The sequence below is a fragment of the Dermacentor silvarum genome, chromosome 4 (genome assembly GCF_013339745.2).
Source record: "Dermacentor silvarum isolate Dsil-2018 chromosome 4, BIME_Dsil_1.4, whole genome shotgun sequence".
Classification (NCBI taxonomy): Eukaryota; Metazoa; Arthropoda; class Arachnida; order Ixodida; family Ixodidae; genus Dermacentor; species Dermacentor silvarum.
The window spans coordinates 110,541,145-110,564,073 of record NC_051157.2 but is presented as its reverse complement, the minus strand read 5'-3'; the positions used below and the strand labels follow the sequence as shown (position 1 = coordinate 110,564,073).

Genomic DNA, 22,929 nt, shown 5'->3' with positions numbered 1-22,929 from the left:
ACAAGCACGACTGGCGAGGTTCAGAAACTGCAGGAGGGCTGGATTATTCCTTGTTTGAGCATATCGTCTACCTGCTGATCGATGACACACGGTATGGGCGCTCGCGCAATGGAGCTTGTTGACCGGTATCGATGCGAATGAACTGCTGACGTTCGACCTGAGGAAGACTGAACAAGAACTCACTCGTTCATAATCTACGATATAATCATCTACGTCCTGGTCGTCGGTACCACTATATAACGCGCACCTGTCACAATGCGCCTGTCATTCGCCTTCAGTACAATAGTTTTTCGAAAATGCCGACCATTGAGTTACTCTGGTACACTCTTAATCTGGGATACGAGTTCAAGAACGAACCTTGAATGTTAATAGCAGTACAAAAGGCAGCTGTTCGCTGCATAGAAAATCTGGAACCAACTGAGCATACGGCGCTATATTAACAAGCCTAATTAAATTACTTACTTTTAACCAACTTTACAACCTTATAATCGCCTAGTATATTCGCAAGGAAATTGGAAATGACGCGAGGAGTTATATGACTCAGTGCTACCCTACTAATGTTGCCTATGATATCCGACACGAACGATTTAGATTACCGTTATTCATAACTATTTACAAAAATCAAACATTGCTCTAGCTAATACCAAACCTTATTCGCAACAATAGTTATATCCACGAACTGTAGTTCGATACATAGTTTTAAAAAATGTTCCAATATATGTACTTATTCTCTGGTACTATGTCCTAAATAACCTATTGAGTTATAAAAAATCTTTTTTATTGTTCTATAACCTTTCTACTCTGTTACACATTGCTAGAAATGGTTATGTTAGATTTTGGATAACGCTTGCATGATCTTGTACTTTTTATATGTTGCCGGTTATATACGCGTTTGTCTTTGTTATGGGTTATTGCTGTTGCATCATTGCGTGATTATGTTACACAATTTAGGATGCCTGCTCGCGATGTTACTTCTGCTTTTGAAGAAGTGTTTTTGTCATGTTCTAATGTACAAAGCCATTGTTTTTTTTTTTTGCATTCTCACTGCTTCTGAGCAAATGTATGGGTGGAGAGACCGTAGTCAGGAAGAGTTCATCTTTCTATAGTCCTTTCAACCCAGGCAATGTATGTCTGAATAAACTTAAACTGAAACTGAAATATAGGTGGGTCGCGTTGTCGGGGCACGCCCGCACAGAGGATTGTCGTTGGTACCGGACCACGGAGGTTTCTTGCTCCGTGGTAACGGAGCTGCTTGCGATTGGCCAGGATCAGTCATGGTGAAAGCTGATGGCAGCGTCCGGCTGCGAAGGTCCACTATCAACATAACCCCGCACCTCCGCCACTTAAAACGTTGGTTTTCAAGCAGGCCTGGGCAGTCGCATTGCAGAAGGCTTTTCGAAAGGCAGGTCTGGCTACCGGCGAGCTCGAGCTAGAGCTTCAACATCAACCACCCATCATCGTCGTCTTCTTTTCCCGGACATAGAAGCGCCTGGCATTCGCCTTCAGTACAATAGTTTTTCGAAAATGCTGCCCATTGAGTTGCGCTGGTACACTGTTGACAAGTTCAGATACAGTCGAAGGGGCAATGTCCAAAATTTCTTAGCACGATAGTGCACCTCGCTACTGGTTTCCATTCAATTTATGCATTATTCGTTCAAGATGCATATACTTCCCTAGTTCATTGCATAATTAGTCCAACTAATTCCAGTTAGATTTTTCAAATGTACATGGTTCTTAGATAAATATTTTGAGCCAACGCGGATTATTCAAAGCTTTGTAACGTTGGTGGAAGGGATTTACAAAAAATTAACAACGCATAAAAAATTCATCTTGCAGTGCAGCTTTACTTTGTTTGATATTTTCACAACAGAAGTGATTCAAACCTCGTGTTCCTGGCTTGTACTTATTTTTTTAATACAACGTGAGTTTCCTGGTAATTAACGGGAACATATAAGCAACCATATCCCAACTTGATTGGGGAGAAGGACTACGTTGTCCAGGCTGAACACTCTGCTTCACAGCCTACACAATGAAACAAAAGCAGAAAGACTAAAAATTGTCTCTTAATACGAAACACGGATGCCTAAATGGTGACTGAGAAATTGACGCCATTAAATTGAACCTGAAAAAGCAATTCACGTTTTGTGAAACAGCACGATTACACTAAGTGCTTGTATGTCAGCAATTTCAATCTAATGGAGCGAAAATAGTTTATAACGGCAATGTATTCTGGAATCCTGAAAGCTAATAAACTAGCGTATATAAATTTATATTCCTGCATGATTGTTGGCTCGAACTCTAATTTTGTACAATGCAATGGTTATTTCATATTCGCGAGTGAGATGAAAAGGCTAGCGGTGTGCACGGGAGTGTTCACCTATGCGTTGGCTATATTGCCGCACAGCTATTTGAAAAGTGCAACGTGGGCGTTCATATCACATTTTAACGCATGGGGAACAATGCATATTTTTTGTCTGTGTCTTTTTACCTGGCTTTATTTTTCAGCAGCAATCCTAGTAGAAATTCCTGGTTGCAGTGAAATCTGCCATCGCGAATAATGTGTGTGAAGATTATCCCAAAATAACCAAAATCTCGACCATGCTCCATTTTTGCACAAGGAATAATTGGTAGAACCAAACTAGGCCAAGCCGGGCGGGGCCCGAACTTTTTGGGCCCGGATCCGGGAAGGGGCACGTTTGATAACACCTGGCCGAGCTTGAGCGGGCAAGCACATGGCACTTTTGGGCTCGGGCCGGGCCCGGGCCAGCAAAAGCGGCCCATTCAGTGCTCTAGTTTGTGTTTTAACATTCAAAGGTACTTTCCTGGAAATACCAAAAATTAGTTTGAACTTCGCATTCAAGAGAAAGGAGTAGTGGCACTTAAGAAAAAAACTGCGTTTTTGTGTTTTCCAGGACAAGTCGCTCGTCCTCTGGGACAAATCGTTTATGCACAGAGACACGCGAGTCCTTAGACAGTTCTTTTGAAAAGTGTTGCCCGTTTCAACATTGCGCATCCCAGCATTCCGCAGCACTCATCACGACATTGTGCTGCTCTAAACTAAAACCCGACAAGTAAAACGGGTCGGATTACTAACGACTATGGGAGATATATTGCGTTTTGTGTATCACATGACCACCTCATCTTGGCATGGTAGTCGAAAACACATCCATTGTCAATACAAAATAAACACACTGCCACATATAAAACAATGGAGCACTTCGTTACTTACGAAATGTTATGTTGCCACTTCCTACCAAAAGAGTTCAGCCATCTGCTAAGAAGCAGCCGCGGGGAAGAACGATGGTGGCAGTGAACAATATGTCACCAAACCAGACGAAATTATGTTACTGTACTTTTTGACAAGATGTGCCTGCGACTGTCAAATGACCACAAGCTGCTAAATCAACTCGTTGACGTTGGTTCAATATTTAGCGTTGTAAATGAAGCAGCTGTGGATGAGCACAGCTTCACAGTGTAAATTCTCAAAATAGGCAGGTAAGAAAATTTTAATTCAGGTACAAGGTAATATGGTAAAATGCTAGACATTGCTTGATGTCCAATATCTGATATAAATCTCCTCGATTCAAACAACGCAGTGGTTTTTAAAGGCGAAGTATCGATTGCGATAGCCATTTATTGGACAGCTATACGAAGTAACTGTAGTAGTTGTGTCTGCCGTAAAATTTTGTAAACATAAGCATACTAACTACAATAACAAGCATGGTGTCACGCGCGCACAAGCTAACACGAACATATGTTATTCGGAAACTGCGGAAACTCGCTGCAACACGCTGGAGTGAGCAAGTGCGGCAGCAGCAGCAACCGAAGTAACCTTCGTGCTGTCTGTGGCTTCAATGCAAACTGAGCGGCGAAAACAGCGCACGGCGCACTCGGCCCCGTTCGCAAATGGCTGTCAAGATACCGTGGCCTGGGCGGGTGCGCGCGCTCACCCTAGCCGCCCTGAGTAAAACGCCCCCCCCCCCCACCTCCCTCCCTACCCTTCCCCCGGAGCCTTGCCGAATCATGCGGCCCGGGCGGACGCGCACGCCCGTAACGGTCGCCCGATGTAGAATCCCCCTCCCCCATCCCTACGCTGCCGCCGAGCCTTGCGTGCGACGCAAGGCGGCGCGCTTGTTCCCCGCTTTCCGATCTTGCGTGCGCGAGATTGAGTCGCAAACGCCAGATCAACCACGTACGCTTTTACTCGAACATGCAGTATACGGCGCGCGGCGATGATTTTATCGCCCTTGAACTTTATACGGAACCTCACGGCAACACCGATGACGACAGCGACGCTGACGGCAGAAATGCGCCTTGAGTGCCCATATAATTGATATCACAATTAAATTACGGCAGAACTTATCTCTCGATGCCTTTCAACGGTTACGCGATAGCATTCGAGCACTGTCGCGACTTGCCGCATTTCTGAAACCACGTTTCGTTGCACATTTAGTGGTGATTGTGACAGTTCCGTTACCTCGGCTGAATGCGATATCCTCCGCCATCGTCCCACTGTGCTAATGCACCCGCTTGTCAAGGATGCCCGTTGTGCGGGGCGGTACGGTGAAAACTGTAAGACGCCACCGCAACGACGACGACGGAATCAGGAAGAAACAAAGCCAAAGGCGGTATGACGACCAAACCATGACGACATTGAGACAAAGATTCCTAAACGATGAGATGGTATAATAACGGCAGCGTGATGACGACGGCATGATGACAATGAAATGACGAGGTGCACGCTGACACTCTCATGGCGATGATAGTAACGATGATGGGAAGACGACGATGGCGTCCAGAACATGTCGTGACAACGAATGCATGACAACTGCATGATGACGATGGCGTGACCACGACGGCATGACAAGAGTCGGATGACTAAGCTGGAATGACAACGATGCAGTGACCACGTCTACGTCATAACCATGATCAGATTATTAGTGGCCCACGATATTCGGGAACTTCGACCACTGGCCGAAGGCGGAGCGGCTTCAAGTGATTCAGTGCCACGCTGTAGAGTGCACAGCACGGACTCCTGGCAAGAGAGAGATTGCAAGGAAAGGAAATGCAGGGAGGTCAATCAGATGAGCGTTTCGTTTGCTACCCGGCACTAGGGGTAGATATCATGCTTGAAAAGCTTGCGGCCCTTTATACGTAATGCCTCACGACTTCAAGTGTACCAGAGAGCTGGAAGAACGCCAACGTTACACTCATTCATAAGAAGCTAGGGAGATGTTAAAGAATTGAAGAATTATAGACCCATTAGCTTTCTTTCAGTATTTGATAAAATATTCACCAAGATAATTTCCAATAGAATCAGGGCAACACTTGACTTCAGCGAACCAAGAGAACAGGCTGGCTTCAGGAAGGGATATTCTACGATGGATCATATCCATGTCACAAATCAGGTAATAGGGAAATCTGCGGAGTACAACCAACCTCTCTATATGGGTTTCATAGATTATGAAAAAGCATTTGATTCAGTAGAGATACCAGCCGTCATAGACGCAATGCGTAATCAAGGAGTACAGGAGGCATACGGAAATATATTGGCAAATATCTACAAAGGTTCCACAGCTACCTTGGTTCTCCACAAGAAAAGTAGAAAGTTACCTATCACGAAAGGGGTCAGGCAAGGAGACACAATCTCTCCAATGCTATTCACTGCATGCTTAGAAGAAGTATTCAAGCTCTTAGACTGGGAAGGCTTAGGAGTGAGGATCAACGGCGAATATCTCAGCAACCTTCGGTTTGCAGATGACATTGTCCTATTCAGCAACAATGGGGACGAATTACAGCAAATGACTGAGGACCTTAACCGAGAAAGTGTGACAGTGCGGTTGAAGATTAATATGCAGAAGACAAGCAATGTTCAATAGCCTGGCAAGGGAACAAGAATACGGGATCGCCAGTCAGCCTCTAGAGTATGTAAAGGAGTACGTTTATCTGTGTCAGTTACTCACAGGGGACCCTGATCATGAGAAAGAAATTTAAAGACGAATGAAATTGGGTGGGAATGCATATGGCAGGCATTGCCATATCCTGACTGGGAGCTTACCACTGTTTTTGAAAAGAAAAGTGTACAATCATTGCATTCTACCGGTGCTAACATATGGGGCAGAAACTAGGAGGTTAAAAAAGAAGCTCGAGAACAAGTTAAAGGGATACAAACAAAAAAGTTGGCGGGTGGTTTCTTGTGTCGGAACAAAAGTTAAACTGTTAAAGATAACGACTAAACAAGCTGCTTTGAAAAAAAGAACGAGAAACATCTTTTTTTTTTGCGATTTTCTGTTGTACGTTGGCTCCAAGCGGCCGCCGGCAAAAGCTGACATTTGTAATCATAACAACCACCCGCGCGCGCCCGCGGCCAAGGTCGGCCACAGCCTTCGCATTGTTTCCAGGGGTTTCGGTCCCTTGCAGCGTTTGTTTAACCCCTTTCGGCGATCTTCGCACGTGGTCCGTCTCAAACATTATCCCCTACGGCGCTCCATGCAGGTGGTGCCTCTTACATGATCCTTCCCGCTATCGTTGCTTGGTATTGACGCGTTCGTCGCGGCGGAAGGAAATGTCCAGACATTGGTGCCATAACAGCATCGTCGGTCGTGACACGCCGTCGCACACGTTTCCCAGAGACGAGAAGGTGTGTAAACTTTGGATACCTGCCTGTCAGCCATCACGCCCAGCCTGGAGACCTCTAAAAAATGACTTCATTTGCGCGGACCACTTCGTCGACGATGATTATGTCACCAGCCCGGCTGTGCTGAAAAGCCTCGGCATGCCACTCAGAAGGGAACGCCTAAAGCCTGACGCTGTGCCATCGGTCTTCTCACGAGAACGTAAGGCAGAAATTATCAGCGGCTCGTTTGAAAGGAGGAGGCGAAAACATGTCAGTACTGTTCTTGCAGCCTTCTAGAGCAGTGTGAGGGCAAGGCTGGAGCGAGATGCCCGAGGATGGGCACGAAGGCAGTAATGTCTTTTAAAATGTTGGCAAAGCATAGTAAAAGAATACAAGGCTAGCGAGCGCGACTCACGAGATCAGTCCTACATTGCAGCGGGGCAGACACACACGCAGCTCTGCTTCTCCACAGGATAAAAGCAGGAAAAACTAGGGAGAACGCCAGACAGGTGCTGCCATCTGCCGGGCGGCTGGCGAAGTGGACGTGAGAGTCTCGGAGGTACTAATACCTCGCAGCAGTTGCTCACGCCGACGGCATAAACTACTATTCAGTCATTCACGCAGTGCTGAAGTACCTCGCAGCTGCCTCGCCTGCGTGCGCTTTTGAAAAAGCAAGTTTACAGAGGAAATGACAAATAATTCTTGCACAAGTAAGTGTCTGGTGCAGAGCGAAATGTTCGCGCTATGGTTCGCGAAAACCTGACTGGCACTTCCACGGCCGCCTGCTCTTCTTCATCGCTTGACGCGGAAGGTTCGTAACCATAAGCGGTAACATTTCTTGCCAAGTTGGAATGGTCCTCGTCTTCAGACGCGTACTCATCGCTGGTAGAAGCACCAGAACTGGAATCCATGCTCACGATGGCGGCATCGGCGCGCTTCGAATGATCACGGCTATCTGACGAGGCTGGCTGGCTATCCGACGAGGGTGTCGTGACGTCATGCCTTCCAACTCCCGTGGGTCAGGCGGCGAGGCGCGCGCTCACAAAAACGCCAAAAATGAAGCCATCGGCTCAAAAATAAGCAAGGTGACTACTCTTTTTTCGGTGTTATCACACACTGAGGATTCCTTTTCAGCATTTTCGTAAAATTTTCAGATTTTGTGCCCGTATCCTTTTAAGGACCGCACAAAGAGCGATGGAACGAAAAATGTTAGGCCTAACGTTATGAGACAGGAAGAGAGCGGTGTGGATCAGAGAGCTAACGGGGATAGCCGATATTCTAGTTGACATTAAGCGGAAAAAATGGAGCTGGGCAGGCCACGTAATGCGTAGGATGGATAACCAGTGGACCATTAGAGTTACAGAATGGATACCAAGAGAAGCGAAGCGCAGTCGAGGACGGCAGAAAACTAGGTGGGGCGATGAAGTTAAGAAATTTGCAGGCGCAAGTTGGAATCGGCTAGCGCAAGACAGGTATAATTGGAGATCGCAGGCAGAGGCCTTCGTACTGCAGTGGACATAAATATAGGCTGATGATGACTAGGGGTAAGAGAAAGGGGGATATAAATAGAAAAACAGAGAGAGAGAGAGAGTGAGTACTGAGTACACATGGGACGATGTACAATGACACTACAAACAGTCTCTTAAACCGGTGCACTTCAAGTAGTGTACTAGTGTCCGAATCGCCTTTTGTGCCAATGACGGGTGTAGCCACGGTATGGATATCTTTGACTCAGAGAACGGTCTCGAGTCAAGGCGGTTTAAAGTTGTGCTGAGAGAGAGGCGTTGTACGTTGTGGAGAGGACATGTACACAATACGTGCTAAATGGTTTAATCGCACCTATAGGAGTCGCACATCGGTCTCTGGGTCATTCCCATATACGATATGAGTAAGCGTTCGTGAACGCCACTCCCAGCTGGAAGCGGCACAGCAAGGTTGTTCCGCCGCGGGAAAGGCTAGATCGCAGTTGTAGCCGTAGCAAGGGGTCCAGCTTACACGTACAATCGGCAATTGATGTCACTTGAACTCCAGAAAGCTTGTGACTTTATGTGTGCAAGCAGACGAAGTTCCCTGGCAGTGTCCGTCCTCGCCAAAGGTATTGGACGCGTCTGGGTGTCTTCGTGGGCTGACCGGGCAGCGCTGTCAGCAAAGTCGATGCCAACGATGCCACAGTGAGTCGGAATCCACTGAAATATTATGTTTTGGCCTGTTTCCAGAGCATGCTGCTGTACTTCCCTGATGTCGGATATCACCGGCTCGTAAGTTCTGTGATGTAAGGTAGACTTGATACTAAGTAGAGCTACCTTAGAGTCACAAAATATGACCCATTTCTGTGCCGGCTCTTCGGTGACGTAGGTCACAGCTGCATGGGGGCTGCGAGTTCTGCTGACGTAGATGTAGTCATATGTAGCAATTTGAATTTAAATCTGACCTGCTTGGCTGGAACGACGAATGCGGCAGTTGAGCTGCATACTTCGTCAGCGCGAAGTTCAGTGCGAGTGCTGGATGCTCTCAATTCAGGGCCTACAAGTCCCCAGTAAGCAGCATAGCTCACGCGCAGCATTCTATTCGCACTGAAGTAAAAAAGATCGTGGTATATTTTAACGGTATACTGCCACGTACTACGACGTACTGTTAATGACCACTGGTCCCTTGAAAAGAACATATATGCTGTATCATAAGAGCACATACGATGACAAGGCAGCGTTTATATTCTCCGAGCTATGTTCTTAGCCTGGCCTTGCAGCCACAAGTTGCTGACGGCGCATTGCCGCCAGGGTGTCAGCAACCTCCCCTTGAATATCATTGGGCAGAGTGGGTGCCAAAGGAATAGTAGGCTCCTGGGCGAACGGCATTCGGGGCAGTTGGGCAATTTCGCGAACAATTGGGCCACGTCTCCCTGTTCAAATGTATCCCTGCAAACGAACAATTTCGTTGAGAGGAAGACAACGTACATGTAAGGGCGCCACTTCAAAGCCAACTACTTGTGTAACTTGTCCTCGCTCTGGCACAATGTAATAAGGTCGGCAAAGTAACACAGCCCAAATTAATTCGAAAAGTGTCGTCAATAGCTTTTGTAATGTGCTTAATTTCTTCCCCTATCTGCATGCTATTATTCACGCCTTTTCACAGATCGACGAGGTCTTCTGTATAATTGGTAAATGTTTCACCCGTGAGCTGGACGCATTCACGCAAACGAAGCTAGACTCACATTTTGCGGACAGCAGGGCGATTTAAGCGTTCCGTGAATGATAGCATGAACGTCGATCACGTTCGGAAATACGCACCATGATTTTTTACCGATACTTTGCGGACACATTCGCCAGGTATACTATAACGTTGTTAAGATCTATAAAGTTCTGCCGGTGGTTTTAAGCGCTCAGCCGCTCGTAGGACTGCAGCCAATTTTCAACGTAGTTCTCATTCGTTCCACTGAAGATGGCAGTTTCCTGCTAGCGAAGAGCGCCAGCGCTGACGACAGATGGCGACGGGAACATCTGCTGGTTGGCGTCTTGCATCGTTACAGGTAGCCTCGAGAGGAGTTCCAGGCTGGTAGAGTTGAAGAAACTCCCGCATATTGTCACGTAGTAGTGACGCTGAAGTAAACAGTCGTAAAACTGTGTATGACGAAACGGGTTGTTTATTGGTGCCCACAAAAGCAAGCTACACTCAAAACACAACGATAGCGGCGAACACAGTCGGCGATCGTCGAAAATCTGATCAGCGGCGAAGCGCGTCGGCTTTTATACCTGAGTCATCGAAGGTTCGAGATTAATCCCTGATGCCCGCGTGTCTTCCAGAAAGTTTGACAATTCGCGTCGGTCATACAATCAGATAACATAAGCGTCGGTGAAAACAGGCAACGGAAAGAAGCATCGATAACGTTCTAGAAACTTCCGATACAGGCGCGTCCTGCGCCGAGCGATAACGTTTAACATTTTTAGCCGGTGGAAAGCGGCCACCGGTGAAAGATAAACATGTATACGTGTCAATATAAACCAAATCTCAAATAGGGGCTATATTCTGAGGCTCAAATACAGTCCTGTAATCACTCTTATCAGCTTTGCGCCGCGACACACATGAACAATTGGTGGTAGAGATACGACTATACTTACATCAAGCAGTGGACAGAGGCCACAACATAGTATTTCAGTGGCTGTCTGGGCACTGTAACATTACTGGCAATGAAAGTGTTGCCGTTAAAGCTGCCCGTGAGGCATAAATGGAGGACGTAAAAGCACCTCGATACCAATGTCTAGAACGGATGCAGAGCAACACCTCAGCGGTCTTGCCCATCCATATTACTCTAAGAAAATGGAATGCACCAACCTTCGCCAACCGGTGCCTATATTCCATGGATCCACATATGAGGTTACAACTTTTACGTGGTTTTATTCGACCGGAAGAAACGTTACTGTGCCGCCTGCGACCAGTCGTTTCTTTCACAAACCTCTACTCATTCCCAATTGTAATAGAGTGCCAATTGCAGCCCATGTTAACACATGTGCTGCAATTAAAGAGACGATCAAACACCTACTGTGTGACTGCCCAGCCTACGAAGATGACAGCATTGCCCTTCGGGCAGCTTTAGGACACTTTGGTGACAGGTCTTTCGCAGAAGGGAACATTGTAAGGCCCTGGTCGCGTACGTCTGCTACGCACAAATCCAGAAACATGAGGCTGCGTTTCCTCAAATGTACCGGCCTGTATGACCACTTGTGACTGACTCAGCGATGAACGCTCGATCATGCGTGTACCAGTGCAAAGTGCGAACTTATCTCTTCCTTCCCTTTCAATGCCCTTCTCCCCTTCCCATGTGCAGGATAGCCTACCGCACTCAGCCTGGTTAACCTCCCTGGCTTTGCTTATGACTTCGCTCTCTCTCTTTCTCTCTTGCTTTGAACACTGAACAAGGGATGCGCAAAGCAATCCACCAATCGCAGTCTCTAAGCTCGAGCATTAGCACACAATGCCTCTGCTTGTGCACAGTTGCTGGTCATCTTCTTTACTATATGCTGTACATTAATTAAGCGTTCTCATGGTACCGCTTGCCACTCCCTTTACTATGCCAACTCATCAGCAGATCGCACCTCACAAGACACCGTGGGCGCGAAAGTAGACTTATGATGCTGCAGTACCATTCATAGGTTCTGATGAATGCACGTGGAACTCTTTTCTACCATAATGGTGAGGGTAGAAGTACTCATGAACAAGGAATATTGTTGGTTCTCAGATCTTGGATCCGCCCCTCTATGTAGGCTATGATCATGGTTTAAATAAATTACTTCCACCACGTGACTACCGTTGTTTCATCCCGACAGCCAGCCTTACCTTTATTTTTGAATGGCGAATGCAATATTTCATACATTAAATGTAGCTGTGACCCCCCCCCCCCCCCAGCTCTACAGCAGTTTTCGACTTTGGCCAACGAATTCCTTGATTTCTGCATATTTGTTTTTCCATCTTACAGCTTATCAAAGAGCCTACGAGAACGATTTCATCCGCCGCCAACGCTCTGGACCTCATTTGAAGAATTAGCCCAGACTTAATTTCAACAATCACCCACAAGCCTGCTTTCAGCGATGACAGTCTATTGTCATTTAATATCGAACCTCTGACGTTTAAAAGCTACAAAACAACAAAAAAAATCGTTCGCAACTAAACGCGCTAAGTTAAAAGTAATAAACAATGAGCTGTGCAAATTTCTTGAAGTGTTTTTCAAGAGATCTTGACCACAACAATTTACTGGTAAACATGAACATGTTGCTTTCTAAACCTAATGAAATAATAAATAAATACATCGCCATTTATTATCGAGCCTATCACATTTAAGAAGTACAAACAAAATAAATAAACCAATTCCTAACATAGTGCACTGATTTCAAAGCAATAAACAATGAACTGCTGCGCAAATTTCTTGAAGTGTTTTTGGAAAGAGTTGAGCCACAGCAATTTAAGTATAAACTTTAATGTGTTCGTTGTTAAACTTAATGAATTAACAAATAAATGCATTCCCGTTACCCCTGTGGCCCCTAATCTAAACACGCCGTGCTGCTGCACCGAATTCAAACGTCTCTCACGCAAAAAAAAATGCCTGTGAAAAACACGTAAAGCTAGTTGGAACCCCACTCGCTGACTAATCGAGCAAGTTGCCTCGGAAGATTACGTTAGTGCGCTCAAAAATGCAAAACGCAATTTTCTTCGTAACACTTTGCCATCGATACTAAAAAGAGACACTAAGGAATTTTGGTGCATTATAAACCCCAGCGATAAGCTCGCCAGAATGCACAAAGAGCGTTGTTCTATCTACCAAATGGGCATTGGTTTTAAATAAAGTTTTTGTGCAGAACTTTTCTGGAATGTCCAGCATTTCCTTGCTTGACTCACAGTCTTCCAACTATCCTTTAATAGCAAGTGAGTCAATTGGTGTCACCAGAGTCAAAAAAAAAAATCAACGCTTCCTCCTCGCCAGGCTGTGAGTCTATTAGCCCCAAGTTCTTGAAGGGCACCACTGTCATATCTGCTATACCACTAACCAAGATATCTGAACAGTTTTTACACACAGGTATTCTGCCAGCCCAGTGGAAAGTTGGTAAGGGGATTGCACTCTACAAATCGAGTAACAAGCATTCCCCACTTAACTACCACCCGATTTCATTTTCCAGTATCTCTTGCGAAATCTAAGAGCACATCTTATTCTCGTATCTCGCTAACTTTCTTGCATTCAACTTTTTTTAAGCAATGTCCAGCACGGCTTCAGAAATACTCATGTGAGACAAAACTAGTATCATTTAAGCAGTCTCATACTCGAGCATCCCTCCTAGCAGGTAGCTTAATATCTTTAAATTTTGCAATGGCATTTGACAAATTAACAACCTACTAATGCATAAACTGCATTAGTTAACGCTGGCACTAAGTTACGTGCATGAAATGACTGTCACAACGAAGCTGTTAGGGGTTACTCTTCGATGGTCGCGTCCGGATATAGAAAAAAATGGACGCTTAAGCTTCGCCTTTAAGAGTAGAACGCGATAGCGTTATCGGAACCCGTTCGCATCGCATTGTTCGCATGCGGCAAGTAGGCTTCATTCACTGCAACACTGAACATGGGAAAACCAGCTTACAAATACCAAGCTTACACCGATCCCCTTAAAGTCGGCTTCAATTTTAAACAGAAATGCATTGCTGAAATAACGTTTTTTCAGGGGCAATATAAGTGTTCTTACATTAAAATGTCACGGCCCTAGCGCCTTTTTTGATTATTTTAATTGTATGCTATTTCCCCGATGCGCGCTGGTCTGGTAGAAATGCAGGAAAAGGGGTTTGTGTTTGAGTTTCCTCGAAGCAGAATTAGGTTTTCTCGTACATTTAAATTACAATCCGACGCCGATTGGTAAACAATCCGACGGCGAATACGAAGCCGAATAGTAAAGTCGTACTTTACGATTTTTCTGACGGATTTTGCTGTGAGTAATTCAATTTTTGTTCACCAACACCTTGCACCACGTGGAGGGCCTGCTCCGTTGGGGTGGTTGGGGATGATTTTCTAAGCCACCGAGCCGTCATCGCAAGTAGACGCCGGTTGCCGACGCCGGATTTTCTGCTACACGGGGCCCTTAAGTGTTAAAACTCTCACTGGCCGTATGCTGTATATGCGAATGAATTAAATAGCGCGAGGGCGAGAGGCGCGTGCTTTCACTGGGAGCAAGCGCACGACCGAAAGCAAACGCGACTTCCCAAAGGAAGGGGAGCGGTGGGCGAGGAGGGCATCGAGGCACCCGAGACTGTGCGTGTGCGTGCCCGCTTTCCCACTGCGGCGCATGCGCGCAGCCCTGCCAGCCACTGCCGACGACTCTCCCGGGGTTCTCGCCCGCCTCTCCCCTAACAGTGTCGACAACGGCATTTAGCCGTTCCGCCACGTAGACATTGCGCTAGCGCTCTTATCAGTTGCCCTGACGACTCGCCATGGCCCGGGCGCGTGCCGTTCGTTCGGAAGAACAACGCAACGACTGGCGGGGAACTGGCGACTCAATCTCCCACGCGAAAGGAAGACAGCGCGGAGGCAAACTGTATCTTGAAAGCGATCTGCAACACGGTTCCTACCTTTGTATGCACTGTGCTTTCGTCGCTCAGTTTCCGTTGAAGCGATAGACCACATGAACCTTCGCCCGCTGCTGCTGGCACGCTTACTCACGCCAGCGTTTTGAAAGCGGTTGTGTGCGGTCACACAAACAACGCGCAGAATTGTTTTTGACGGCGACGGCGTTTTTCCCGCGTTCGCATCGAACGCGCGCGGCGTTGGTGACGTGTTTATGAAGAACGTGCCAACCTTTGTCATACACTCTATGGCGGTGTACCGTAGCGACCATAAGACCAGGGTTCCTGTGGTCACGAAATAAATGAAAGCCACCGGATCATATATATTTATCATTGATTAGGAGTTCAAATAACCAATTACACCATCACATCTTAATAGTCATAATTGGTAATATGTACATAATTCCCACCATAGTACAGCTTTGCTGGTCTTCCATCTCCACCCCAGTGGAAGGGCTGACAGTTTTTAATTTATTTTATTTAGTCTCTCTAACTACGTTTCGAGTAACACTTTGACTCGGAGGCAAGCCGTGCTCTCTGGTGCACCACAAGGGTCCGTACATGGCCCTCTTCTCTTTCGTGCGTAAATTAATGACCTACCGTCTAGCGTTTCCTCACATATTCATTTCCTTTCTGGTGATTGTGTAATTTTTGGTGAAGTAACACATTTAAATGATATTGCAACAAGGAAAGCGCGAGGTAAAATATGTATTTACAGGAGCCTATATATATGCGCGCACAACAGGCAATATGGCGAAGTCCACACCCGAGCCGAGGCGCGCCTTCATCGTCTTCCTTTCGCTGTGTTCTCGTGCGCGCGCTTGGCTAACGGTCCCATGACACAACCCCCCAACGGAACCGACTCGGTGTTGTTCAGGGACACGATAAGCAAGTAACAAGGGGACGACGGCTAATGTTCGCGGACATAGTACGGTTTGAGCCGAACGACGTGCACAATTTCGCATTGTGGGCGGCGAGTCGACGATTTCGGGGTTTGATGGGTGCAATTTCATAAGGTGAGGTCGGTGACTTGTCGAAGAACACGGTAAGGGCCTGTGTAAAGTGACAGACGCTTTTCTGAGAGCCCGACTAGGCGCGTTGGAGTCCAAAGGAGAACGACGGAACCTGGCGGAAAATGGTTGGTCCGGCAATGCCTGTCGTGCAAAGCTGTCTGTCTTGCTTTCGATGTGGCTAATCGGTGGCGAGCAAGTTGACGGCTGTGATCAGCTCGAGCAATGGCATCGAGGGCATACTCAGTGGTGGTAGACGTATCAGAAGGCAGCAGGGTATCCATGTACAAAGCTGGATCACGGCCGAAGAGCAAATTAAATGGAGAGAAACCGGTGACATCGTGGCGTGATGAATTGTAGGCGAACGTCACGAATGGAAGGCTAACGTCCCAATAGTGGTGATCCGAGGACACGTACATCGACAACATGTCCGTGAGCGTGCGATTTAAGCGTTCTGTGAGTCCATTAGTCTGGGGATGATAAGCGGTGGTGAGCTTGTGCCGGATTGCGCACGATGTTAAGAATGTCGGCGATTACTTGTGACAGGAACTGCGGACCTCTGTCCGTAAGATGTTGTTTAGGGGCACCGTGGTAGACTATAACATCGCGCAACAAAATATCGGCGACGTCAGCTGCACAGCTTGTAAGGAGGGCGCGCGTGATCGCGCACTGTGTGGCGTAATCTGTCGCGACGGCGATCCTTTGTTCCTCAAGTAAGACACTGGGAAAGGGCCAAGCAAGCCGACACCGACGCGTAAGAAAGGCGCGTTCGGGATGTCCAGGGGTGGAAGGGGACATGGTGAGCTTCTTTCGGCGTTGGCAGAGCCCGCACGAAGAGACGTACTGGCGCACTGACCGATACATGCCGGGCTAGTAAAATCGGCGGCGCGAGCGGTCATATGTACGAGCAACGCCGAGGTGACCTGCCATGGGTACGTCATGAAGTGGAGCAATGGCGGTCGGCCGCAGCTGTTCCCGAATAGCAAGCAGCAGCTCGGGGCCATCAGAGAACATACTGCGACAGTACAGTACTCCGCCCCTGAGTAAAAAGATGCGGAAGTCGGCCTCTGAAGGCGAAGACTCCAGCCGTGCAATAAGTTGTTGCAGTGCGACATCACGCATTTGTTCAGCTCCAATATGAGTGAGATTCGAGATCTGCATGACACAGGCTGTTGTAGTGTCGCCGGAATCACAGTCGGGAGGGTCTGCCGGGTGACGGGATAGACAATCCGCATCCTGATGTAATCGACCACACTTGTCGATGACGAAATAGGAGTACTCCTGCAGCCGCAAAGCCCAGCGACCGAAGCCGCCAGTTGGATCTTTCAGGGATGAAAGCCAACATGGTGCATGGTGGTCAGTGACAACAGAGAACTGTCGGCCGTAGAGGTAGGGTGGCAATATTGCGACGGCCCCGACAAGAGTGAGACATTCCGTCTCGGTGATGGAGTAGTTCTGCCCGGATCTCGAACGATAACCGCTGGCGTAAGCTGTCACTCGGTTGTGTTCATGCTGCTGTTGTGCTAAAACAGCGCCTATGCCACGACCGCTTGCATCGGTGCGAACCTCCGTATGGGCGGCTTCATCAAAGTGAGCCAGAATAGGGGGTGTCAGAATAGGGTTATTGGCATGATAAAAGCTGAAGCTTGTGAAGGACTCCCGGAGAAATGGTGATCTTTCTTAAGAAGTTCGGTAAGTGGCCAGGCGATAGTTGCAAAATCTCTCACGAAACGTCGAAAATAAGAGCAGAGGCTAGCAAAGCTGCGAACGTCATGGATGGAACGTGGTACGAGGAAATATACCACTGCACGAACCTTGTCGGGGTCTGGCCTGATACATGCAGCGTCAACAAGGTACCTAGGGATTGTAATTTCATAAGAATGGATAGTTGGGCGAGTTGGTACGGTAACATATTCTTGATATAAGCGCGAAGAAGACACGGAAGCGCTCGTCCTGTCTTCTTCCGCCTCCGTCCGTGTCTTCTTCGCGCTTATATCAAGAATATGTAATTTCATGGCGACCGAAATTGCATTTGGAGGAATTCAACTGCAGGTCAGCTCGCCCGAACACATCGAGAAACACTGACTGACGCTGCAAGTGACTTGAAAAAGTAGATGAAAACACGACAAGATCGCCGAGGTTGCATAGGCAAGTGGACCATTTTGAGTCCCGAAGAAGGAAGTCCATCATACGTTCGAATGTCGCACAGACCAAACGGCATGGCCTTGAATTCATAAAGACCGTCCGGTGTTATAAACACTGTCTTTATACGATCATTGTCGTCCACTGCGATTTCCCAATAGCTCGAACGGAGGTAGATCGAGCAAAAATACGTAGCTCCTTGGAGAAAGTCAAGCAGGTTGTCAATTCGCAGCTGTGAAGAAACATCCTTTTTAGTGACCTTGGGCGCTATAACGTAAAATGATTCCAAACTCTTTTGATTCCGATTTCTAAAATCAGCCTCCACGATTGGCCAAAACATTTTCGGGCCACTCCCAACTTCGCCTGTCTCACGCGACGTCACGAAAACCGCGATAGCTCCCCATCTGATATAACGTGTACACACTGATTATGCATGATTAAACCGCACAAAAGAAAAATAATTATTCCTGATTCGACGCCTTTTCACCATTAGCCCTCTGCTATTGGTCCAATGTTTTCTGGCTACGCCCACTTCGCCTGTCTGCCACGCGACCTCACAAAACCGCGAAAACTCACCACGTCAAAGTGACGTGACCGCGAAACAAATGCATTAATATGCCTAACAAAACCGAAAATATTTCTGAATAGCCACAGACTGCCCCGTTCAGAAGGAATAGAAGATGGCTGCCCGCCGATCGCTCAGGCCCTCGCTACTCGCACCTGCCGGTGAGCATGTATTCATTTGCGCATGATAAATCTTTTTGCGTGGCATTAAGACGTTATCGATCCCTTTCGGCATGCATACGACATCGCTCTGCCAACTCTTCCTTGCTCAGGATTCTTATCCTTCCGTTGCACGCCGCCGCGATTTTCGACCTGCCACCGCAAGCTAAGTAAGGTGAAGCGGACCAATCCGAGAAGCCCGCACCACCCTCTTCATGCGGTTATATATTTTCATTGTGCTGGCTCGGCCCCATCGATACCCTCTCCACTAGAGCGTGCTCCTCGCCTCCTGTCAGTGAATTAGGTAAGAAAAACTGCTTAGTGTAGCCAATGTTATTGGTTTTGAAAGCGAACAAAGGTGACCTACTATAAACGAGGACAGTGTTTGATTGGGTTGTTCAGACAACGCTGCGGGTCACCGCCCGATGCTTGCGTCGGTGGTTACGTAAATTTGACGTCAGAAGTTTGGAATCAAAACAGTTTGGAATCATTTTGCGTTATAGCTTTCCTGCAAGATTAACTCCGTGGCTTGTTTCGCCGATGTGTTTAGTTTGCTATGTTCCTGAGGACTTGCAGCAGTGATTTATATAACTACAGTCGATATTCGTCGCGCAGAAAATCTCTGAACGCTGCGTCACATTTGTACAACGGCTCTCAACCTCAAACTTCGAGACATTCGTGGCGCGTGCAGAAAGACTGATTGCGCATTGCGTGCGACGAAGACGCTTCTAATATTTTTGATAACTATACGGGTCTTAATGAGGCTTTATGAGCGAGATCACGGGTTCGATTCCCGGTCGCATTCCGAAGGGAGTCAGAATGTGTACACGATCGTGCACTTGGATTCAGGTGAGCGTTAAAGAACCCGATGTGATTAAAATTATTCCGAGGCCAACCCATTACGGCGTCCTTCATAGCCCACGTGTTGCCTCGGGACGTTAAGCTAGTCCATGCATCTAGTCTCCCGCGTATAATGGCATTCTAAATGATTTTTGGTGAACAATGGCAACCCCCACTTCAAGAACGCCATTAAACTGTACGTGCAAAAACATTATTTGTCAGTCTTGGATTCATAGATGACACCCGGGACGTATACACGACTACAACGTCGTTACATAGGCGAACAGAAGATTGGGCATCACGCCGCCCGTAAGAGAACTTTGCCTCAAGATGCGGTTAGGTAACGCGTAGGCTGCGGCGAAGGAGCTCGGCTTCACCCAGTTTAAACCGCAGGATAACCCCATACTTTCGCCCGTAACTTGCGGGGCGTGTTCGCGGCCGAACACCAATTGATTAGAACTCTTTGAGACGTACGTGCTTGCACGTACACCTGTGCTACCGCTATAGATGTACCAGTTAACAGTTCTGTTCTCTATGGAATTACGCAATGAAACGACAAACGCCACACAATTATCCTCACTGCAAAAAATTCATGCCGTAAAGCGCCCAATTCTTTAATGAATCGAAAAGCTTTTTTAGAAGCGTTCAACTGTTCCCTCTTTTCGTGTAGTTTCGAACGCGTAATTTGCAAGATTTTGTTGGTTATTGCTTTCATCATCATCAGCCAATTTTTTTTTATGTCCACTGCAGGCCGAAGGGCTCTCCCTGCCATCTCCAATTACCCCTTTCTCGCGCTAGTTGATTCCAACTTGCAGCTGCAAATTTTCTAACTTCAACACTCCACCTGGTTTTCTGCCGTCCTCGACTGCGCTTCCCTTCTCTTGGTATCCATTCTGTAACTCTAATGGTCCGCTGGTTATCCATTCTACGCATTACGTGGCCTGCGAAGCTCCACTTTGTCCGTTTAATGTCAACTAGAATACCGGCTATCCCGGTTTGTTCTCTGATCCACACCGCTCTCTTCCTGTTTCTTAACGTTAGGCCTAACATTTTTCGTTCCATCACTCTTTGTGCGGCCCTTAACTTGTTCTCGAGTTAACCTACAAATTTCTGCCCCATATGTTAGCACCGGAAGAATGCAATGAGTGTATGCTTTTCTTTTCAACAACAGTAGTAATCTCCCAGTCAGGATTTGGTAATGCCTGCCGTATGCACTGCAGCCCAATTTTATTCTTCTATAAATTTCTTTCTCATGATCAGGGTCCCCTGTGAGTAATTGACCTAGATAAACGTACTCCTTTACAGACTCTGGAGGCTCGCTGGCGATCCTGAATTCTTGTTCTCTTGCCAGGCTATTGAACATTATCTTTGTCTTCTGCATATTCATTGTCAACCACACACTTGCACTCTTTCGATTAAGGTCCTCAAGCATTTGTTGTGATTCGTCTCCATTGTTGCTGAATAGGACAATGTCATCTGCAAATGAAGGTTGCTGAGATATTCGCCGTTGATTCTCACTCCTACGCCTTCCCTGTCTAAAAGCTTGAATACTTCTTCTAAGCATGCAGTGAACAACATGGGACTGATTGTGTCTCCTTGCCTGACCCCTTTCTTGATAGGTGTCTTTCTACTTTTCTTGTAGAGAACCAGAGTTGCTGTGCAATCGTTGTAGATATTTGCCAAGATATTCAAGTATGCCTCATTTACTCCTTGATTACGCAATGACTATGACTTCTGGTATCTCTACTGAATCAAATGCTTTTTCATAATCTATGAAAGCCATATAGAGAGGTTGATTGTACTCCACAAATTTCTCTATAACTTGATTTATGACTGGATATGATCAATCGTAGAATATCCCTTCCTGAAGCCAGCCTGTTCTCATCTTAATAACCTCCTTCATACCCCAGTGTGTTACTTCATCTGTCAGGCCCTATCTTGATTTGGGATTTCTGTGTGCAATATTAGCAACACATAAAGGCAATTCTAAACTCTTTTATCGTAAAAGCGAGCCCTCGGCCACGAGGCACTGACTGCCATCCAAGCGACCTACTGTAAGCAGATTCTCCCTCTTGTTCGCACTGAATGCCACGTAGTATATATGAAGGCATTGCAGTATGCATGTATGATGGACATTTATCTACGCATTCTAACCACTGTACTCTAAATTAAGTCGAAGTATAGCCGGATGCGGCTTCGAGGAAGAGCTTGTCTTAATGGATCCTTCGTATGTTTAGCATCAACCACATACGTCCGACTTACCTGGAAAGAAATATTAAGGAATACGTTGCGCATATTTTCATTGAATAGTCGCCCGTACGCCAGATGTATTTTTAAACATTCGGAATGCAGAAAAATGCCCTTCTGGGTATATTTACGCGTTTGTTTAACATTCAAAAACAGCAAAGTTGCACTGGAGTCCAATATTCTCACACCTTCTCTAGATGCATAACCTGGACTTGTGATTTTCTGGTGATAATTCCTACCAATCATTATTGCTGACAATAATTATAATTAGGCGGATTGTCTTACCATGGAACACCCGGGCTCGGGTCTTTATAGATTTCTTTTTGCAGAAAAAATGTTTTGCCTTCCGTCCAATATATGGTCTCATTGGTATAATTCTGTGTCAAGTCAACGATCTTGGCATGTTTCAGTCGTTCAATCAAAGACTCAGACTTTCCTTGCGTGCAGGTGATCTTCCCACATACTTCGCCAAAAACACACGACGTCCAGACGGCCAAGAACAGAAAGTACCAGTCGAAGAAGGGCATCTGCAACACAGAGACGGGGCATACTCTGTGAACACGTTTATGTAAAACCTATCGCATGTACTTAACCTTGAAGAAGTGTTTCAAAGCGTCTCTCGCGGAAAAACTAGCGATAAGGAATAAATGGGAAACGGAATGCAAAATTCAAGAGCATTCTTCTGTAACAGCGGTTCCTTGCGACAACATACCATCATAACATGAGATAAGAAATGAGCTAAGATAGCGCAGTTTGGTTATTATCTGTGGCCCTTTCTTTATTGCGTTGATGGCCAACAAAGACGGAAGACAATGAGCACTCAAACAATCAGACATCAGCCTTCTATCAATATCCACCATAATAGTCCGGCTCCCCTCAAGCAGGGTCGATATATAACGCTATGGTCCTTGGAATACAATTAATTACAATGTAAGAACTTACGTGACTTGTCGTCTTTATCTGATTACCATGATAACGAACATGGAAAGAAAAAAGTTTCTTACATAACGATCATTTTCATCCACCGATCAGGGAAATGTCTTGGTTGTCGCAACTAACTTCAAATCAATGATTGTATGCAGATCCCTCAAAGCAGGTTGCGACTATAGCTTCGAGAACTAGAATTGGCGATAGTCTTGGAGTACATTTTTCTCAAATGGGAGGCCTCGAGACCAGGCAGCAGTAAAGTGTGAACAACTTCACAGGGCCTTAACGAGGGATTCAGTGTTACTTAGTCGGGGAAGAAAATTGTGG

The 22,929-nt window shown here is 46.6% G+C and overlaps 1 protein-coding gene across 1 annotated transcript in view; it reads right to left on the bottom strand.

Annotated features, from left to right (window-relative positions):
• Positions 1–22,929, bottom strand: part of LOC125945000 (isatin hydrolase-like) — a 73,131-nt gene that overhangs the window by 42,969 nt on the left and 7,233 nt on the right. The window contains exon 3 of the mRNA XM_049666516.1: positions 21,961–22,202. Coding sequence (XP_049522473.1) covers positions 21,961–22,202 — 242 coding nt within the window. The remainder of the gene's footprint in view (positions 1–21,960; positions 22,203–22,929) is intronic.